We start from the raw sequence: 21,795 nt of genomic DNA on the forward strand, positions 1-21,795 counted from the left end.
ACTTAAAGCTGGGGAAGTAGTCAATGATATTTTATTATCAGACTTAAAGCCAGCTTTAAAGCTCTTACAGAAAGGAGATTCAAATTGCTCAGTGATACTTAAATGATTAGTTGATTAATTTATGAGTTATTATTATTAATTTAACATATAAACCGTCAATAACTTGATTCAATTTGTATTTTTTTTTGTTTCTTTCACCATCACCTTTAAGTTGATTGGGCGTAACTTGTTATTAAATACATCCAGACACTTTTTTCATTTATTTGGCGTGTTTCACCTGATGAATGTAATATTCGAGAGGAAAATATCTTCTTCTTAAGCTGCCACAAGCGCCACTATGTTCACCAGCTAACCGTTTGCAGTTTAGTGCTGAGCAAGTTGTGTGTTTTTACAGCCTTTTCACTGACAACAGCAGCCTGTCACGACCCAAAAACGAAGGTCTGAGAGCAGCGAGAGTGAACCAAAACGGTAAAGTTGTGGGCCTGACTGCTAAACAAAGAGCTGAAACTCGCTATAAAGCTCCGTAATTCTCTGTTGGTTCATCACTACCAGCGATCCGTTTCACATCATGACACTGTTTACATTGTCGTCTATCATCTATTATCTCCCTTAAATTCCAAACATTCTCTTGAGTCAGTTGCGTTAAAGACTTAATCGCTTGACGATCTGACATCCTAGCAATCATCCAACTGACATGTCACCTGGTTGAGTTACTTTTGTAAATAATGAATGGGAATCTGTGTTACATGCTCAGACGTATTGTGGTGATAGCAAACAAACTAGACTAGACTGCTAACATGTTGGTACCAAAATAAAAAAGGTTGCAGCAGCAAAACCCCTGAGTGTACTGCGTGAATATGAGCAAGGACGTGTTTAATATCTAAGAGTTCGGCTTTTAATTTGTTCTTGGAAGGTTTGAAGTAATATGTCAGGCAAAAATATCAAAAATATGCTCCTTCTGGCTTCTCGAATGTGAAGGTTTGCTGCTTTTCTTTTTTCACATCATTGCAAATGTAATTATCAGACTTAACAATCAGTTCAAAGTCACTTTTGGAAATTGCAATGGCATTTTCACTTTTTTCAGACATCTAACAGACTAAATATTGTAAGAAACAGTGGGTGCAATTGAGGGCCATCTAGTGGTGAGGTTGCAGATTGCAAGCAACAACATACCCCTCTGCTCACTCCTTTCTAAGCGTGTCGGAGAACTACGGTGGCCTCAGGTAGAGATAGGTATCTTTAGGATTTTATCACTACAAAGAGCTGCTCTTACCAATATTTTAAATTCTTTCATGAACAAGCTCAAAGAGAAGTAGAAGTAAGTCATAATTCAGATATAACTACATATTGTTTCTAGGGCAGCAACTGTAATGTTAATAACAACAAATTCACTTGATAAAGTCATTTATGACTCATTAAAAAAAGATCTAAAACGTGAATGAAATAAATAAAATTCCTGAGTGAAGTTTATAAATGATAATAATCAATAGCACAAACATCAGTCATTCCTTCTGGCTGCTTTGATCCAACCAGCAGAGAAGTCTACTAGAATAAACTAAGATAAACAGTTGAACTTTATCTGTAAATCTTGCTTTTCTATCTTTTAAACTTTTGTTTAAGCTTATTTGTGAAGAAACAAGCGAGGACAGAGCTGATTGCTTTTGTTTACATGTTCATGCTTGCTGAACAAGCATGAACAATGTATTGATAAAGTACTGGCGTTGAGCCCCATTGTTGTCAACTCGAGTAATCTTCACTTCAGCTGGTTCCCTTCACTGTTTCCACCCCAGCCTCACTGCCCTAAATGCTGATTTAGTTCCATGTATTTTGACTTCTGCATATTTGTGTGTGTGTGTGTGTGTAGTTGGAGGAGCTCAGCCCTGATGTAGAGAGCATGGGAGATACACCAAATAACACCAAAACACTCAAACATACTGATCAAAAGTACCAGCTACATCAGGGCTTATCAAAACTCTGGTCTTTAGTTATTGAGCACTGGGGCCCTTTTATCACTGAGTTTCGGTACCCATCCCTTCCTTTAGGAAATGTAAAAACGCAAAAGATGGCGCTAGAGCCTGTGTCCATCCTGAGCTGCAGTAGAAACAAGGCGGTGCAACATGACGGACTCCTTGGAAGAGGACCCTCTCCCTATGTAGATTTATATGGCTTTATTTAAGCTAATAAAAACATTACGATTCTTAGTTTCAGGTCATTATACAGAAACATAGTTTTGCTTATTACATTCCATTTCATCCAATCTTAATTTTGACATCATGTGTCATTTTCAGCAGCATTTGACAGCCTCATCACACATCATATAACACCAGCGGGACATGCTGCAGCTTCTGTGTATTCAGTGGATTGAGATGTTACCATGGTTCCACAGGGCCCTTCCTTACATCTGCTCCTTTGAGCATCAGTTTCAATACCTCCATTATCTGTGGTACATGTATAATTAAAATACTACATATCGCTAATGGCAGGTGACACATGTGGTGCTGTAAACACACAAATTGTCATGGGCCTCGGCTATCAATGTGATGTTTGCTCCAATTATCACAAAGACAAATGAGCCATGCAGATTCTGGAGGTGTTGGGGGGGGGAGGTCATTAAGGTGTAAAGAAAAGAAAACAGAGGAGAGAGATGGCGAAAAAAAGAGGTGTGTTGAATATTGAAAACATAAAGATGACAGATTGCAGAGATGGTAGGATAATGACACAAAGAAATGGTGTGGACGTGGCAATGACCGAGAGGGAAAAGTGGCCATTCGTAACTGATGGAGGGATCATTTCTTATCTATTCATATGTCACCGTGACTCATACTTTAGAGCAGCCAAAAATAGCTTTCTCACCAACTGCACACACACACACACACACACACACACACACACACACACACACACACACACACACACACACACACACACACACACACACACACACACACACACACACACACACACACACACACACACACACACACACACACACACACACACACACAGTATGTCTATCACAGTAAGCTGTTAGAAGCCCAGAGGAAAAGCAGAGTATCACAAGAGACACAGTCCAACAGAGAAAATGATCACAAAAGAAAGAAAATGAGGCACAGGAAGAACACTGAATAACAGACAGGTAGAAGCAGAGGGAAAATACTGAGGATTCAAAAGCAACGTATACAGTATATTCTATTCAAATTGCACCTGACTAAGTAAAAAAATAAAATGTCTGGAATTAGCGCAGTGCTTTCGCTTGTTTGTTCACACCTCCCACACTTCCTAGAGGGAGGGAGCAGACACTGAAAGGAGACAAATCACATTAAGCACCTTAAAAAACTGTCTAACCCTGAATTGGGACGAGTGGAGCTGGCAGTTTATCCGTGGGCAGAGGGAGCTCTGCCTCGGCACACTATTTATCCAAGGCTTACTGTTTACAAGACTTCAAGGCCCCCCCCCAAAGCCTTTCAACTCTTGTATTTAGGCCATGCCCACACCAACGAGAACCCATCTGAAAATTCCCCTAAACATGTAAAAGTTGGTTTCTGTCATAGTGGCGAAGATATTCGAGTCGATTTCTTAAAGCTTGCTGTAAAACATTTAAAAGTAAAAAAAAATAGGAAAATACCTTAAAATGATTCTTAAACACTTGTTGCTTATTAAATAAATGATCACAGAAAGAGGCATTGGTAAAACAAAGTTGAGATGACAGTATATGTTCCCTTTACAAAGTTGAAGAGACGCACCCAATGGAATATTCATATTTAGCAGTTGTTTCATATTAACCCCTGTATCACTTTTTATCAACCAATAAGAGCTCCAGTTCTTTGCAGTATAAATCCAACCATATTTTCACCCACGCACTGTTCTAACAATTCCTAAAAATTCCTCCCCGGGTCTCCTCTTAGACCGAAAATAAATCTTCATGTTTAAGAGCCTCTAAATCAGGACGCTTGGCGCTGCAGAGCCAGGGAGAACGGAGACGCTCACCGGCTCCGGCGCCAAGATAAACAAGCCAAGCGACACAAGCCGTGTGTGAGCCACAACACGGCGATTATGGCGGTGGCGGCTGGTTACCGTCGCCTGATACGGAGAACGAGGGAAGGTGCCGTGTCATGCCAGGCCTCCGCTGCCAAGCCCCTAAAACTCTGTCTGTCATCCAATGGAGCTGGGAAATGGTGTACTAACTGACGAGCAGGCAGGCGCCATGGGAGATCTGTGACGGCGGGGGTTTTGAAAGCAGCGCTGCGTGATGAGAAGATGTGCGGTCTGGCCCATCCTGCCATGATCTACAAACCCAAGTTTGTCAAAGTTTCTTCCTTCAAACCTCACCTCTGAATCTGCTCACTAGGACGTGACTCTGAGAAGGCACCTGGATAAAGCTGTGTCGCCCTTTAATCTTCTAAATGTGTGCGCCGTGGCTTAAACAAGAACTGAGGCCACAGCCAGCGTCTTGTAGTGTGAGCCTCGACTAACCACCGGTGTGCCAGGTTCTAGGATAAGTGGCACTCAACCCCTTCAGCCAAGGGCTCTGTTTTTGAAACAGTATGCATTTTAATGTATTGGCTTGGCACACGGTTAGAGTGCGGGGGAGGGAGTTCACGAGGCAACGGACCGAGCTGTGTGTGTGTTCGCGGCTCGCACAAGACGAGTAACGGCAGCTATTCGCGACTGTAAGGCCCGTTTTGTTTTTTTCCCCCCAATACGTGGCAAAGCTCGAAGATCGCCAAGGCAGCCAGCCTGTGCCCCCATGGTATGTAGACACTGTCGCTCTCATGCACAAGGACAGAGGAGGAGGGGAGGGGGGGGCTAAAATGTGTGTGTGTGTGTGTGTGAGAAAGAGAGTTTAACAGAGAGAGTTGGGAGAGTTTACATTACAGCTCGCAGGAGACAATGTCAGCTGCCCGTCTGATAAAGCAGAAACATTTCATCTCTAACAGACAGACATTAACATGGTGTCATCAACAAACACTGTGGTTATGATAAGAGACAATGATGTTTTCTATTTCATTGCAGCGCTGTTTCAGTTGGTTGGAAAACTAAGATGATGTCGTCTGGGTCAGATTTGAAATCAGATATTTATTTATTTTGAATCATCATTTTGCACATTTCTGACTCGAAGTTTGTGCCTGTATTAAGTCTATTTTGTTTTGTTATATGGAAACGAAACGTTTTGTAGAATATCATGTTTGTAATCCTCACAATGAAGTATTCCATGCACCGGAGGATTCAGCCGCTTCTATTGAATTTAAATCAATACAGCCGTCTAGACAGGCATAATACTTTACTTCAGTTCACTCGCGCTTTATGTTCGCAATAATAACTCAAATTTTATATTTCCTTCGCTTTTATTTGCGTATTGTCAGGACTACTGAGGACTGAGAATGCTGTACTGTATTGAAGGACACGGTGTAACGTATCCAAAAGGTATCAGTAACAAAAAAAACGATACCCAGCGTAGACCGAACATAAACCACTCTGATCCTAGAGAGCGTTTTCTAAAGCAATACTTTAACTCTCAACAGACCAGAATAATCTAAGAGGTGGGGTGTTCACTGAGACACTGCTGACGATTTGTTGATACAGGCGGAGGAAGCGCTCCGTGCCCTATCATTGCATGTGGGATGACAACAGTGCCAGGCTCCAACCCACTCATTATAATCATTATTTCAAGGACGGGAACCAGCCTAAAGCTCATATCCTTTCATTGCCATTATATCCCGTCTCAGCGTGATGCAAGCAGACAAAGACGTCCGTTGTCACCGTGAAATGTAGCACAATGCAGAAAACAAAAGAATGCTGCAACGATCAAAACCACACGAATGAAAAACGCCCGGACCTGTTAATGATGCGATCACATATCTGCATCAGTTCAAATATTCTGATTTTGAATGAACCAAACTAAAAAAAACTGCTTTTTTTATCCCGTGTGTGTGCCTATCAGCCAACTTTCACTGGAATGAATGGATGTGATTTGGCTCTGTGCTTCTGCAATCAGTGCCTCTTGTTTAAACTGAAATAGATTTCTCACCCCGGCACAGTTCAGCCAAGAGGCAGAGCACCCTCTCTCAAATAAACTCCAACAACAAAAATGAACACACAGACACATCTGAAAAATCCGGTCTTAAGCACTCTTTTACCATCGCTACCACCGGCTATGGTAAAAACGGCACCACATTATGAGGGGATTAATGATCGCATCACAAACTGGGTGTGAAACAAAACAGGATGAATCACCGCAGAGAAATAAAAGCTGATCACAGGACCGGGAGATGTGAGAATAAAAAAGGAGGGACGTTAAATCAATGAGATTTAAATGGGAGTTGCAGTTGGATTTGCTGGCTTGATGGCTTCCCTATCTGGGTGTCAAAGGCATGTATCGTGGGTGTGCTGAACAACATCCAAACATCCCCAAATCCCCCAGGCGCCTTTTGAGAAGCAAAAGAATCTGGGGAAAAAGGGACTGGCTGGGGGGGAACAGGAGAGGAGGTTAGGGAGAGGGGGAGGTAGAGGGAGATATAGAGAGTGTGTAATAGGGAGAGAGAATCAATGGGTGCCCCCCTCCGGAGAAAATAAAAGCCATGACATCATCCTATGGCAAGGAGCAAGGAGCGGGGTGCCGAGGAGCAGGGGGGAGAGGGAGACAAGAGCACCCACAGTCGCCCATTCCGCCTCTCGGGGCCCATCCTCTGGAATGGATAAGAGCCCAACAATGCGCCCCCGATGAATGGCATCCCAAATCCCACAGGAGAAAAAAAAACAAATCACCAGTGGGAACGGGGGGGGGGGAGAGATGGAGAAAAAGAGAGGGAGAGAGAGGGATGGAGAGAGAGAAAAGGGAGACCCTTAAAAAGATGTGCACACAAAGCAACAAAGCATCTTGGGACATGTAGAGCAAGGCAAGTAGAGATTGAGGACAAAGCTGCCTTTGTGCCTCCGGGCTGGTGGGTGGCTCGGTGCGAAGGATTTGAACGCGGCATTTACATCGGAGCTCTCCGATATATTGATCGGGTTGTGTAATCCCTCGAGCGACCAATGAGAAAGGTCGGATCGACTCTGGGTGCGTTGTTAGTCGGGTTTACATTACGGGGGCACGTGGGAGGCGGGAACGGGGCTTGGCGTCACTCGTCAGGGGAGCTCCAAGGTCGCACTCGAAGTTTGGCCTGCTGCTCGAGACGCCGGTTTGGTGGCAGGGAGGGATGTTCAGGGACCCTCTGATCACAGCACCTCCTCGCGGAAGTCAAAATGGGATGTTTAATTGCTTTCCTCATCACACGGCGTTAATAAATAAAGTCACAGCCTACACTGGGGGGGGCGGCTTGATTTGTGTGCTTTTGCAACAGTGTGTGTGTGTGTGTGTGTGTGCGTTCAGACAAAGAGCTTCCGCTCCTCCGTGATTACAACACTGGCGCTGGAAGCCAGAACAGAGGAAATAAATTAGAATGACAAGAAGGGAAGTCTTTCATGTCTGATGCTTTGATAACAAAAACAAAAAAACAAGCAGGTTCCCACAAACTAGAATAAGTTGGCTCGTGATTTCTGAGCTAGCTGGGGACAACTTGACACAAAATGGAAGATTCGCTCATGAATAAGTCACAAATGAAAGGGGAGAAAGGAGGAACTGCGTTATGACATTTATTTTTGGGATCAATAAAAAAAAAAAAAAAAAAAAAAAAAGGGGGAGATGCTGGAAGAAAGGGGCAGAACATGTGTTGAGGTAGAATAATGGGAATGTGAAAGAGTAAGAAACCGATAAGACTGTGATCTGGCAGAAGTGTGATCTCTCTGACAGTTCAGAGGCACTTGTGTATGAATGAGCACAATTAACAGCAGGGCTTCTGTGATGCTTACAAACTCTCCTCCTATGAGAAATATACTATGAAATTATGAAACGAGACGCAGCTGGAACCATCATTTAAGTCTGACGTTTTACTGAAAGCATACTGAACCACTTTAGCATTGTATCCAAAAAGGTACAGTGAGGGAAGAAACATTATGTTCTTGTTTCTGGGGCTGCAAGAAATAAAACTACAGCTATGTTTTTCAATATATTGATTTGGTCGTACAATATGACATTTAACAAAAGAGCTGCGTGCAGTTAAGATGAAGGAAAGTTTACTTTATAATTTAATTTGTATTGAGAAAAAGTAAAAGGGAGATGAGACATAGACCAGAAGTCCAGGACTCAGAGTGAAATTATTGACTAAAAACAAACTGAAATAAACCTACCAGCTTCGAAGTGCTGCTGACCTTTAACCTCTGACCTCAGTGTAAAGGGTAGGAGAAAGGCTGCAACTAACCTCTTGACATTTTTTTAACAACAAATAAATCAATTGGTCCACAAAATGTGGGAAATTGTGAGACAAATGCCTAAAATTAAGTCTTTAAATTGCTGGTTTTGTCCTGCTAAAACAGTCTAATACCCAAATATATTTAATTTGATACAAAAAATACACAAACTGTGAATCCTAACATCAAATGCTTTTATCAAAATGCTACAACAGTCTTCAAAGTCATTCTCAAGTTCATTAACAACTATCAATTTGAGCGTCCTATCAAGTAAATTGAGGACTCCCACTCTGGGAGAGAGCCGTCTTTGTTCACAAACTTTGATTGAGTGTTCGAGGGCCGTAGAAGAAAAACAAGAAAATTCTGTTTGGGATTTCGTCTTGAAGCTACATTAAGTTCACGTTTCCCTTTTGCGGTTTGAAACCCCAAAGAGCTTTGCTGTATCAATTCTCATCAAGTCGGTCTACAGCTATCAGTTAAAAATTCCTTTGAAGTCTGAGCCAGGAAATGGAAGCTACATCAGCTCACTAGCTCTTTCCCTTTGTGGCCTAGTATGTCCACTATAAATATTGAAATCGGCGGTGGATGCCTCGCAAGTGGATGTTCTGTATTATAAATGTCGCCCTGCTCTTGTTCGGCGGAGCGGTGGCTCATTCTAATGCCACAGGACAGAGAGAGAGAGAGGCACCATGACTGGCAAGGGATTTCAACTCTCAGACTCAAAGCAACATCAGAGTGCTACTTGTATGTTTATGAATAAAAAAAGAAGATGATACTGTGGGAAAAAAAGAGGGCTAAAGATCTATTTCACCAAACGTTCAGGGTGCCCCAGAGGAAGAGGATGTAGCTGTGGCTTAGTCACCCCTTGGTTGGTTGACCAAGGGGCCGTTTCGATGCATCAAGTTTGGCATATTGGCCGTCGCCATCTTGGATTTTTGCAACCAGAAGTGACACTGGAGTGTGGAACTCCTGAGATACAACCAAACCCTTGATTATGCCATTTTAGGTGCCCAAATATGTTAAAATTAACTTTAAGAAACATTAAACACACTGTGAAAGGGTTAAGGGTCAAGGGTTAAAGACGAAAGCACGGACAACTCCCAGACCGGACAACGCCATGGTAGCGACCTGTCAATCACAAGGTAGGCTCGCCCTAAAGAATACCCTCCTTTATAGTCTATTTTACTCTAAATGGGACCATAATTTACTAAATGAACATCATGCTGTATTGAGAAGACTTGAAACTAGCGATTGAGACCATAAACTCAAGTTTACAATGTTTACTGAGGGAATAAATCAAGTGAGAAGTAGAGTCATTTTCTCATGGACTTCTATACAATCAGGCTTCTATTTGCAACCGGAGGAGTCAATTGAAAGAATGCAAGGTTAATCACAGTGTTTTACATACAGCAGCATACCTAGGAGTACATTTGACTCAAAGGAGTCGAAAAAATAAAAGTTTGTTTTTTGGGGTTAACTTTTTTCCTTGTAGAATCCCCTGTTCAAGCTAAAAGCTATTCCAATTTGCCAAACTTGTTGCTTAAGGTGCTCACAGTAATTAGAGCTATGTAACCTCTGAAAATGGTTTTAAGTGAAATTAAATGTCAAAACAGTTGAACCACTGAGCTAGATGACTCCTTCTGCTGCCTATTCCCAATGTCCGCCCATGGTACCTATGATATGGGAAGTCTGCCTGTTGCATATTATTGGAACAAGGTAGCTCTTACAGTATAATGTCCATGACGGTGCCCACGACCATATCATCCTTCCCCCCAAATTATTTGTCAAGCATTTTAAAACAACAAAGACAGACTGTGCCAACTGTTTTAAGTACTGTTAAGAGTATGATACCCACTCGTTAAAAGTCTCCTCATTATCTCTCCATCAGACACTGAATCTGTTCTTTTCTGCTTGTCTTATATATACACCTGGAGCTTTCTACCGGGCAAATTAACTGTGCAACTGAATGTATTACTAATGCTGCTGATTCTATGCCCAATATTTTTAAAATATGACTTATGGCACTTACGCTTCCCGTGATCATATATTTAATGTTTTATTCATAATCTCCCTCTTATTATCTTTGTCCTATTTTATATTTGTCCTTGTTCTCCTCATGGTTATTTGTTTTGTATGTTTTATGTTTTATGTGTATAATATTCATGAAAAAGTTGATCACAAAAAGACAACGATTGTCTCAACACCACTAAATAAATGTTTACAACATTGCTCATTCATCTCAAAATGTAAGAAGCTTAGTTAGAAACACAGATTTAAAGACTTAAATTGCTTACCAATCATTCAGGCTTTCACCACAATTTTTTTTTCCTCAATTCAATGTCAGATAATTGTGGTGTATGTGTTTGCGCGTGGGCGTTTCTTGGCGATTTTTGCACAGAAACAAACATCTTAACCTACAAAATCAATCATTTTGTCTCAGTTGTTATCCCTTGCGTTATCTTTGTGCGTCATATTCTGAGATCTCTCACAGTGTAGAACACAGATACAATGTGGCCAATTAACAACGCAACAACTTACAATGTTGTGTTGGTGAGTCTAGTGTGTGTGCTACACACTCCAGCAGGAAGCCATGTACTGGCATTTTAGTTACTTCTCTTCGAGCACACCTTTATGCCGCACAGACCAGATCTCTGCAGATGACACACCTCAGAATTACAACGGGTAGATTGTGTAGGACTACTTCTATTTTACAGTCTGAGCAGCTGCATAAAAACCCCCATCTAGAGTCTGTAAACTGTTCTTAAAGATAAAAGCACAGATTCCTGGTGCTTTTTGGTGTGTTAATGGTCGGGAAACTCTGCACACAATTAATAGACTGTAACTGTCTGAGATGAGAAGATATGCCATCCAATACATGCTGTAGGACTACTCAGAACTTTTTTTTCCTGATGTAAAACTATTGACTTTTATTAGTCAAACTATTAATTACGCACAGTAAAAGGTCCTGCAGTCCAATTTTTTACTCAACTGAAGAATGAGACAGGCATAATCAGCATAATGTAATTAAATTTACTTACAGTGAAATCGGAATCTGCATCGTAGCCCGTAACATTTCTCTGTCAAGTTAATGTAGTACTACAATGCTTCCCTCTGAAGTAGTGGTACACAGTAAGTAGAATACAGCTCAGTTGCATATTTTTTACAGGTTACATTCACCTGTGTGCAGATGTACCTGCAATGCTTCCTCAGTAGAGCACCTTTCCACTGAGGCCGATACAAATTCAGTTTAGGGACATAGCAGCTCCCCTGGGTGGAGTGTTATACACTGACTGCTGCATGGAAGCACAAACGGTGATCTATAATTTCAATATATGTTGTTTTGGAGGCAGATGGGGAAATGTTATGAGAGAGAAATCCCCCTGACAATAAATGAAAACAGAAAACAAATCTAAACATAAAAGCATCCCACTTGTTTGTCCAAATATGTTGTTTAACATCTCCTCCCCTGTACTGTAGATATCCTGTATGTCACATATTGTTTGGTGAAGGAGATGTGAAGCTCCATGGCAGTCCTCCTCCTCCTCCTTTTCCTCCTCCTCCTCGGGGAGAGTGTTAATGAAGCAGGAGGCTGGTCAGATGGGGGAGTCTCTGACTCTCCACTTGGGTTCCAGGCAATCAATAATATACAGACGGCCACCATCGCCTTTCCTCTCCTTCTCTTTCATTTTCTTTCCTTTATCCTCTTCATCATCATTATTTTACTCCCTATGTGCTTTCATATTTGTTCCCCCTTATTGCTCCCCTCCCCTGACCCCTTTCACCTGTTAGCCTCTAATTTTCCCCCTTTTTTCAGTTTTGCCTTCCCCTTGCTTTTAGACTGTTACTAGTGAGGATGTTATAAATCTGCCCGATAATTAGCATGACACTGGCAGCTGAAATTCACTTGTATTCGCAACTAATTTACTCCTCAGTCATGGGAGTAGCGGTGTTTTGGGAAGCTGCGCCGAGCAATTCTCAGAGAGTTTGGAAGGAAACAAACTTACTGTCATCTGAAAACACCGGTGGATATGAAAAAAAAAAAAAATGCACACTCAAACTGCCTTAACACAAAGTTAAACGAGGTATCCTATCCATCTCTCAGATACTTCAGTGCCCACGAGGGACGCCTCCCGACCTGTGAGGCAACAGTGCCCCCTGCAGTTCACCGGAGGAAGTGAACCCCAGTGATGCTCAGTGAAGTTGGTCCCTCTACACTTTCACCCAGCCTTGCTTTAGCCCCCCCCCAGCTATCTCCTCCCACAAGGGGAATTGTGTAAGTGGATTTAAATAAATTAATGCCTCTTCTGCTAGCCTAGGGAAAACACAGCAGAAAATAGTCCAAAACAACAAAAAAATTGCAGCTGCTGTCACATTTACAAAGATAAAGAATAACATATATTTTTTCTAGCTCCAGCCTATAGGGCCGCATTTAGGACGGCAGCGATTTTAATATGTCATGCCTAATTCCACGTTTATGGCTGAGCCGGCATTCTCTGGGGACTGAATACAAAGCAGCGTGCAAGAAAGACACTTGACTAGTCAGCTGGAACTACGCTATCCAGGCTCGGGGGATAATCAGTCCCACCATTTTGAGACCAAAACTGCTTTGAAAAGAAAGCAGTCATAACTAAAAAAAAAACAACAACATTCCAGCACCAACGCCAACATACAGCAGCCCTATGTAGCATTTATAATCTGCAGAATATATTTCAAATATTTGTCAAAGCATCACTGGCACTTGTCCCGTCTTATCTCACTAAGTATGTGGGCACATTTGAGGTTGTTAGAAGAATCGAAACATGGATAAAAGACACAGCCTACTGATTCCTAACTCCTTCTGCAACAGAGCAATGCTTCTCCCAGAGGAAAAAAAAAGAAGTGAGTGAGGAAGGCTCATGAGGTCTTGGCTATTAGAGTAACTACACAGCATTAGCTAATTGGGATCCAAACAAACTCCACTGAATACTAATGAATGGGAACAGGGAAGTGCTACAGTGGAAAATCTTAAGTCGAAACCATATTTGTATCATGTTCCTTGGTGTTTTTACAAATAATTAGGGCAAGGCTTCATTAGGATGCTGCACCAAAACCCTTTATGTAATATACTGCTTTAAATTGACTCTACGCAAAGATTGAGTACAAAGAATACAAAGGAAAGTCCTTTATAGGCATCACTAATGACCTCAATAAGGCAGACATCTAGACTGAATCTAAAACGTATTGTCAACAAGCCTGGATGCTCTACATAAATGGATACAGTTCAATGCTGGTCCCCCCCAATAAATGCATTCACTGTCCAATTGTAGCTACAGGAGAGTCTCCCAAGAGAACAAAGACACTCTGGAGGTTTCTGATAACAAGCTCCCTGATCTCTGGTCTTTACACTACAGTTACTCTACAGCCAGATGTGCGTCTACCTCTGGGTCAAGACAGACACCAGCGGGATTACCATCTATTAGCAAAGAAAGAAGGACAGATTGGATATGCTTCTTAGTTGGAATAAACACAGAACAGTCTTCTGTGATTACGCTGGATAATAAGGTTTCTTTAAGTAGTTAGTGTGAATCGTAGAAGCGAAGCAGAGCAAGGAAACTAATGAGAGCTGTGTACTCTGTGTGTGTACGCATGTGTGTGTGTGTGTGTGTGTGTGTGTGTGTGTGTGTTTGTTCACACCTCAGAGTCTTCATTGCGGAGCCCCAGTTGGAGGACAGCACTGGGAGACTTCAGTCTGGCTTGGCTGGACTGGGCCATCTGCAGGTTCAACTGCCAGCCGACATACTCCAGCTGCAACACACGGACGGAGCCAGTCAAGCCTCACGCTTCAGTTTAATAGATGCCCTAGACACATTTTTTAAAGACAGTGGAGAAAGGATTTCGAAAGAAAAATGTTTATTTGTGTATATTTATATTTTAGAAGTGCTTCCTCATGTTCTCACAATTTTGACCTAGATTTTTCACCGTTACATTCCTTTTTTTTTTATATTTATACAAAGAACTTTGTTATCAAGGATTTTGATAAGTGCTATATCACTTTATCTAATTTTCTCTAATATAGTAATCATAAATGAAAATATGCAAATCAAACTACAACTTTTTGACTTTGTTCTAGGGCCGCATATAAAGACTATTTCGCAATTAATCAATTAATCGTTATCTGTCTATAAAACATCACAAGATAGTGGAGTATCATTTATTATAATTAATTGACTGATTCTTGCAGCTCTGATTTGTTCCAGATTTTCTGACTTATTGTAATGATGAGTTGTGACTTTCTCACTTTTGTGTTCCAATTTGATGAAGATGAGACAGCAAACCAAGACGTATAAATAACACATTTCTCTAGTTGAAGTGTTCACATGTTATTAATGGCATGTTGGCTGACCATGGACTGACCAGATGACCTCGAGCTAAATTTATCACAAGCTGTCACTGTATTACCAAACTTATGAATATGGTAATTATCAAAAAGGTTACCTCTGTAGAACTTTGCTTAATCTCCTCAAAGTTTAAGACACCTTGTTTCCAAGCTGCACGTTGTCAGACTATAACTCTCAGTCTCAGCCAGCTGTAGCTGCAGTGTGATAGATTAGCAGCACTGAGTCAAGGCAGGCCAGTTAAGTGTTTTATGATGCAGAGAGAGACCGTAATAATAAACCATGTGTGACTTATTGGGTCTGGATGTTCCTACGGCATCAGTAGACAGGTGTGAGGTGGGGAAGAGCTGGGAAACATTAATACCACTGGAACAGCTTCTGCATTGGCATGAATAAACATTGCAGCTCTATGATGTCTTGTTTATTTTCTAGAAATAAAACAAACGTAAATCCGGTCTAATTTATGTCTGCATTTCCTGCTCTGTCGTGTGAATATTTTTGGTGGGTGTGTTGTCTGGTACAATCCCAGTAGCAGTTTACTCATTTAAACAAAGAGAAAGCAGGGAACCAAAAGGTATCATCACTGTTCACTGCAGACAAAGACAAATCTCTTAATTCTCCTGAATGCAGCAACGTTGATTAAAACAGCAACAAGGCTAATCAATCAGACAACTGGCAGTGAGCAGCATTAAGAACAACGTTCTGTCAAGTCCAGCCGGGAGAGGTAATTCCAATGAGGAGTGCACCTCAACGGAGATCTTTATGGAGAGAAATTAGTCTCAATAGCAATAAAGTCTGGACGTCCAAGGTTTCCACACAGCCCTGAACGCAACATGTGAAAAGAGTCTCAAAACTCCCCTCGCCCAATTCCAACCAAACCTACACGTCACGTCATTTGTGCAATAAATAAATACAAAAATTGTATATTTAAGTAGAAAACTCATATTGGTTCAAGCCTGGTTGTATTTATTTGTATTATTGTTTTGCATTTTCTCAAATTAGTTGGTATTTGTTTGTGAATTGGAAAATGCATTTTTGAAAAGCAATAAATTACTCAATATTTGTAAATATTGTTTATATATTTGGATCTGTAGTGCCTTCCCAGAGGATGTTATGGTTGGTATGACAACCACAGACACGCAACTTAATCTGAAAAAGGCCATCAAACTGCAGTTTGAAGGGCCCACCAGTGCAGCCTCATATAAGAGAGAGACACCCCTGGGACTGGTATTCCAGTACGTGAAGTTATCTATTGCTTAAAGCTCTTCACAAACCTTTTATTTTGTCTGAGTATGTGGGTTAGTGCTGAAACAATTGGTTCATTCTCAGTAAATTAAGTCATTTAAAGAAGTAATTTATCAAGCACTCAATATTCTCTGGTTGCAGCGTTTCAAATGTAAGGATTTGCATTTGCATTTTTTTTTACATCAAAAACACACGTTTTCCCTCTTACCTGTAGTGCTATTCATCTACCTAGATTGTTTTGGTGTGAATTGACTAGTTTTAGAGATTTCGTCCCTAGAGATGTCTGTCTTCTCTCCAATACAAAGTGACTAAATGGCACTCGGCTTCAATTTATATTGAAAAACTCAACAGCAATGTCTTTTTCCCCACAAACCCACAGACCTTGTTGTGGGCAGCTTCATGTAGGAACTACTTTCTTACGCTTGTATCAGCGCGCTGAAAGGAAGCGCGATACTGCTAGCTCGCCTAGCTAACGTTACAGCCGAGCCAAGGAGGACACCATTAATGTTTCCATCTTGCATTGTCATGAGTCTCTCGTCCATGTGTAGATGCATGCTTCCTCCTGCGCAGCGATACTGTTGGTGGGTGTACTTGTGTAGAAAGAAAGTAGTTCCTACATAAAACTGCTCACAACAAGTCAGTAGATAATCTTTAAAAACCAGGTCATGATGATTGCTGTTGAGTTTTTCAAATGTGTTGGGTTTTTTTGGCGCTTTGAGCACCACAAACCCAGTGCCACATAGTCTAATTATATTAGAGAGAACTTAGACAACCTACACCAAAACAATCTACATTTATGAATAGCTCTATAAGTAAGAGGAACAAATATATATTTTTATATTTTAGGGGTAAACCTCTAGTTTGATCGGTGTTTAATTGATAGCGTCACTTTTGGGACACCTGCTGAGAATTTCATGTCATATCATGATCAGATAATATGAGGAAGTTGTGATAAGGTGGCAAAGGTATAAATCCTGTAAAAGAGCCAAACATCTTACTCAAAGTCTTGGAAAAGAAACAAAACCCTGCTTACTATTCAATAGAAAAAGTGGATTAGAAATATATACATGTTAGTTATAAAGTCAAAGAAGCAGCAGAGGTCGTTTCCAGGATCAATGGCTGTCACGGCCTTGTGCTGGCAGCGACAAATTCATGGGGGAGAGAAAGATGACTCATGAGACCAAGCCAGGTGAGAAGTCTGATGTGACTGATGGTTACATTACATTACATTACAGTCATTTAGCAGACGCTTTTATCCAAAGCGACTTACAGTCAGTAGTATATTACATATCATTCACCCATTCACACACTGATGACAGGCTACCATGCAAGGTGCCACCATCAGACTCTAACTAACATTCATGCAACATCCAGTCCACACCGATGGCAAGCCTTCAGGAGCAACTTGGGGTTAAGTGTCTTGCCCAAGGACACATCGACTGCCAAAGCCGGGTATCGAACCACCGACCCTCTGATTGGAGAACTACCTTGCTCTCCACTACGCCACAGCCGCCCTTACATGCTGCTTATTTACTGGCTGTTAGATCTTAATTCCCTTGACTTTGTAAGGAATGCTGTTTGATGTGTCGGTGCTTAATCAATTTATAGGGAGGAATTTAAAAATGTATGTGACAACTTGTGAGCTGCGAAGGAACTCTTTGTAAGCCAAACATCTGGAATGAATTCGCACAAAAGCAGGTCAGTCTTAATATGGATCGTGTTGATTCGCAATTTAGTATCAAGTGACTATAAACAGTGCTCAGTTCAAAAGGGAAAAAACAGTGTAAGAAATTAAAGCTATAATTACAGAGTGTCTGGCAGAAGATTAATCTTAGACGTCAGTAACATGCTCATGTTGAGGTTTGCGTTAGTAGATGCAGGCAAAGTTCAGGGCTATAGCTGAACAAATACAGTTATTTATCAGCCTCACCTTCTTTGGGGCAAAGGTATTGTGCTTTAGTTTCTCCACCAGCTCTGGTCCAGCCGCGGCCCAGGTTTGGGAGAACACCTCAGCCTTGTCTGGGTTTAGATGAACCGCCTCCAGCTGTTGCTGCAGAGAGGCCGGCTTTACATTATGATACACCGCCTAAAGACGAGAGGAGATATGGGTTAGAGTAGCAACTTTATAAACTATGAACCTTGTCTTTCAGGTGAAACAGTTCACTCTTACAATCCTATTCCTATTCAACCCTATACACTCAACATTATTACAGTAAATTAATTCATGATGCAACAGTGACCCCAGCTGGAGAAATGGACTCACAATGAGATCCACACTAACAAGCACAAAAGCTACATGCCAATTTCTATCTGTCTTACTTTCTTTAGAGTAAAGCTCTTATCAGGTGTGTCCACATATCAATCTATTGAAAATATGCAATTAAGCAAAGTAGTAATAGTAATAGTTGTTTTGTGATGATTTATTCTCAGTAAAATGCTTGTGTGTAATGTAAATAAGCCCTGGAGGTAAATAAAAAAAGTGGACAGACATTTCTGTCTCCACTGAAACAAGATATTAAAGTGGGTTGGAGTCATTGCATTTCTTTAAAAAAAAGCAAATAATGTAAATCTTCATACAAAACTTTTTTTTTTTTACTAACTTGGCCTCCTCCATCACATCTTATATTCATTAACTAAATATCAAATTTAAAGAACAATCATAATCAAAAAATAACTCCAACCTAGCAAAATTACGCTATTAAGTAAAATCGGATGAAACCCTCACGGTACTGTAACAAATGTTGAATGACCCTCCCCTCTTCCCCCTCCCCCTCACCTGCTCAAGTATAAAGGCAGCAGTTTCCAGGACTAGATTGAGAGCCTGTTTCTCCAATGAGAGAGCAGCCTGAAGTTTCTCTTCCTCCTCTTCACTGAATGTCCGCTCGCCCTGTGTAGAAGACATGATTTAATCTGTGTTTTCAAGAACTGGCCAGAATAAATTAAAAGCTAATTTCTGATTGAGAGTCAACAACTTTTCAAAATACTAAAACATGGAACAGCCTTAGAATAGATTGAGTGGGTGTCAGAGGCCAGAATACAATGTCAAATCATTCAAATTTAATTTAATCTGACATTTGGACAACCACCGTGGAGGTAAGGGGGTTTACGCAGTGTGAATGCACCTTTTCAGCAGCAAAATCCCAGAATAAACATTAACAATGGCTCTACCTATTACGTGTAACAGGAAGCCATGTCAGTGAGCAATCATGCAAAACAGTCAGTACTAATCTTGTTGGTTAGACCCGTGCTTTTCAGGCTTCGACATGACAAATTGTCTTTTAAATATTTTCATTAAACAAAGTTGTATTACTTTCTCTTAACAAATCAAAAAACAGAACATAACAGTCACATTATTCTTAGCTTGAATGACTGACACCTTGATAGCCAGCCAACTCTTGTGAAAAATCAGCATGATCAACAGGGCCAGGCATGTGTGTGCATTCATTAGAGCCGAGTGTGACTGATGCTCCAGTAAGTCATTATGCATGCACTGCTCTCTCTGGCACTACAGCTTTGCAGCAAAAGCCTCAAAAGCCTCTTGTCTTTGGCTCGGATGACAGTGTGTGCAGCCTCTTCACCTTCAGGTGAAGCTTTTGTATGATGCGGGAGATCAGCCTGGAGAACTTGTTCACATCAATGGCGTTGATGAAAGTCACCGCTTCTTTTATGCTGTTGGGAGAGAAGAGTCGTGTGTGTTAATGACGGCGGCGTAGAAAGCACTCAGATCTTTGAGTTAAGAAGTGGAATCACGGTTTACTGCCAGAGTCTGATGTCATACATGAAAGGTGTGTCACACTGGCTGGCATCGAATTTCCAAGGCACTTCTATACATTCATAACAAACACACAAACTATAAACAATACAGCAGTGACAACAGAATTTGTTAAGCAAAGAGTAGTATCTTCTTCTATATATTGCAATAGGTTCCACAGGGATAAAAGCATAAGTATAAAGATGAAGAGTGCATAGCAGCCTAAAATAGACATGTGTGTACATAAATATAAAGACTATTACGCATACAGACACATAATATCTACTGCAGAGATAACATGCTGTATACTAGGATTGAACAATATTGAAAAATATATATATAATTGTGAATATTGCAAATGTGATATTAGAGGGAATTAACATTTTTGCATAATGATCCTCATTTTTGTTGAAAAACATTTTTAAAGGATTATATTGTGATTTTTTTGCAGGGATCTGTACAAAACAAAGACGTTTTCCTAATTTTGAATAACATAAAGTGTAGGTCAGTTGTCTCTGCAGCACAACAATATTTCATTTAAAATTTGAATTTTGATACACATTCCGCCCTTAACAAATATTGCTCCTTCTGCGATTTGAAAACTGCAATAGGCCATAATGCGATTTTTATACAATTCTGTTACATTGTGCAGCCTTATTGTATTCACAGCTATTTTACTATCTGAAAATATGTGCATTCAAAACTATGGTAGTCATACCACAAATCATTAGGAGACAAGTAGTATCACTACTAACATTGAAGTATTTCAAATTACCAGCTCTGAAGAAACGGAGGTTTTGGGGCCCCAGTTTGTGCATCTTACATAATGATACTGGTTTTACGCTTTAGACTTTGGTCAATATATATACACACAACGCTATTTGTATATATATATATATATATATATATATATATATATATATATATATATATATATATATATATATATTTTCTCCCCATCTTCCATGACATTTGCTCTTGATCTTTGATCCTAAACTTACTTCCTTTTAATGTTATTTCTGGTAATTAAAACATTTTAAATTAAAACTAATATGACACATATATGTACCCATTCAGAAGAACTGTGAATAACCCCAGTTGATCTTGAGGGTACATTTTAGATGTTTTCATACACACGCAAAAACATCAATGTTATTACATTAGATCACACATGGCATGTGTTTAATTAATTGGAGGTGGTTTGATTGCACAATGCTACCATGTTTGAACCTCAAACAATGCAGCATAGCTACATATTTTCAAACCTTTTGTCTGCAAAGTAACTTGTGAAATGTATCCTTTAAGATTTTACTTCATTTACATTTCCCTCTGAAATGTTGTGGGGGATTGTCCAAAGTTTTGATAGAAGACAGGGCTTAAGAGGACATAAGACAAAAAAAAGATATTACTGTAACGTTAAATGTTACTGGGAATATGAGGTAAGAGAGCAAGGACACTAGACAAATAAACAGTTTAATGAGGACAGCATAAGACATAAGGCATCCCTAGTGCAACGTGTTTGCTAAGGTCCATTTATGCACCAAATCAAAATACCGGTAACTTTGAGGATGCCTTCCTCTCTTGGGATTTGGCTACAGGTATCTTCACGTTAGCTGACGTTACCGGAAGGATTTATGTTCTCGGAATAAATAAAAAAAAGCTGCTCACCTTTGTGTTTCTTTTAGAAAAGAAGTCATTGTTGTCTGTTGCTTTCTGCAAATGAAAAATGACTATTTGAAAAGTGTCAAAGCAGAAGCAGCAGCACCATCCTCACTGTTGTCATTCTTTCTTCCTGTTGTCACGAGACGACTCACGTGACAGTCAAAGCTGCGCTTTCATGCGCAGTAAGGTGCGGTGTAGAGACAAATAAATAAACTATAGAGATAAATAACTGCAAGTGTAAGTGTCACTTGTGTATTCTAACATAACAATGTAAACATTAATTGTATCTTAAAGCAACTATGACCGCGCAATAGAATTTGTTGCAACGTAGTTTGCATAAAAGCTGCGCACAATGAAGTAGCGTTATTTTCTACAAGAGTCACTACGGAAAAGGCAATGGACAAACAGAGCCGGCAACAAATACGCGATAGCAGAAGTATCATTGTTTTACAGCCATGATTTAAAAAGGCTATCTTA

At 40.5% G+C, this 21,795-nt stretch overlaps 1 protein-coding gene across 1 annotated transcript in view; it reads right to left on the reverse strand.

The window, feature by feature from the left end:
- commd10 (COMM domain containing 10) overlaps positions 1 to 21,696 on the reverse strand; it is a 57,980-nt gene extending 36,284 nt beyond the window's left edge. Inside the window, exons 1-5 of the mRNA XM_054611358.1 lie at positions 21,325 to 21,696; positions 19,484 to 19,574; positions 18,682 to 18,792; positions 17,836 to 17,991; positions 13,960 to 14,070 (exon numbers count right to left, since the gene is read on the reverse strand). Of these exons, the coding sequence (XP_054467333.1) occupies positions 13,960 to 14,070; positions 17,836 to 17,991; positions 18,682 to 18,792; positions 19,484 to 19,574; positions 21,325 to 21,353 (498 nt within the window). The 5' untranslated portion in view covers positions 21,354 to 21,696. The remainder of the gene's footprint in view (positions 1 to 13,959; positions 14,071 to 17,835; positions 17,992 to 18,681; positions 18,793 to 19,483; positions 19,575 to 21,324) is intronic.
- Positions 21,697 to 21,795: the final 99 nt, after the last annotated feature.

This window comes from Anoplopoma fimbria, chromosome 13 (assembly GCF_027596085.1).
Source record: "Anoplopoma fimbria isolate UVic2021 breed Golden Eagle Sablefish chromosome 13, Afim_UVic_2022, whole genome shotgun sequence".
NCBI classification, from domain to species: domain Eukaryota; kingdom Metazoa; phylum Chordata; class Actinopteri; order Perciformes; family Anoplopomatidae; genus Anoplopoma; species Anoplopoma fimbria.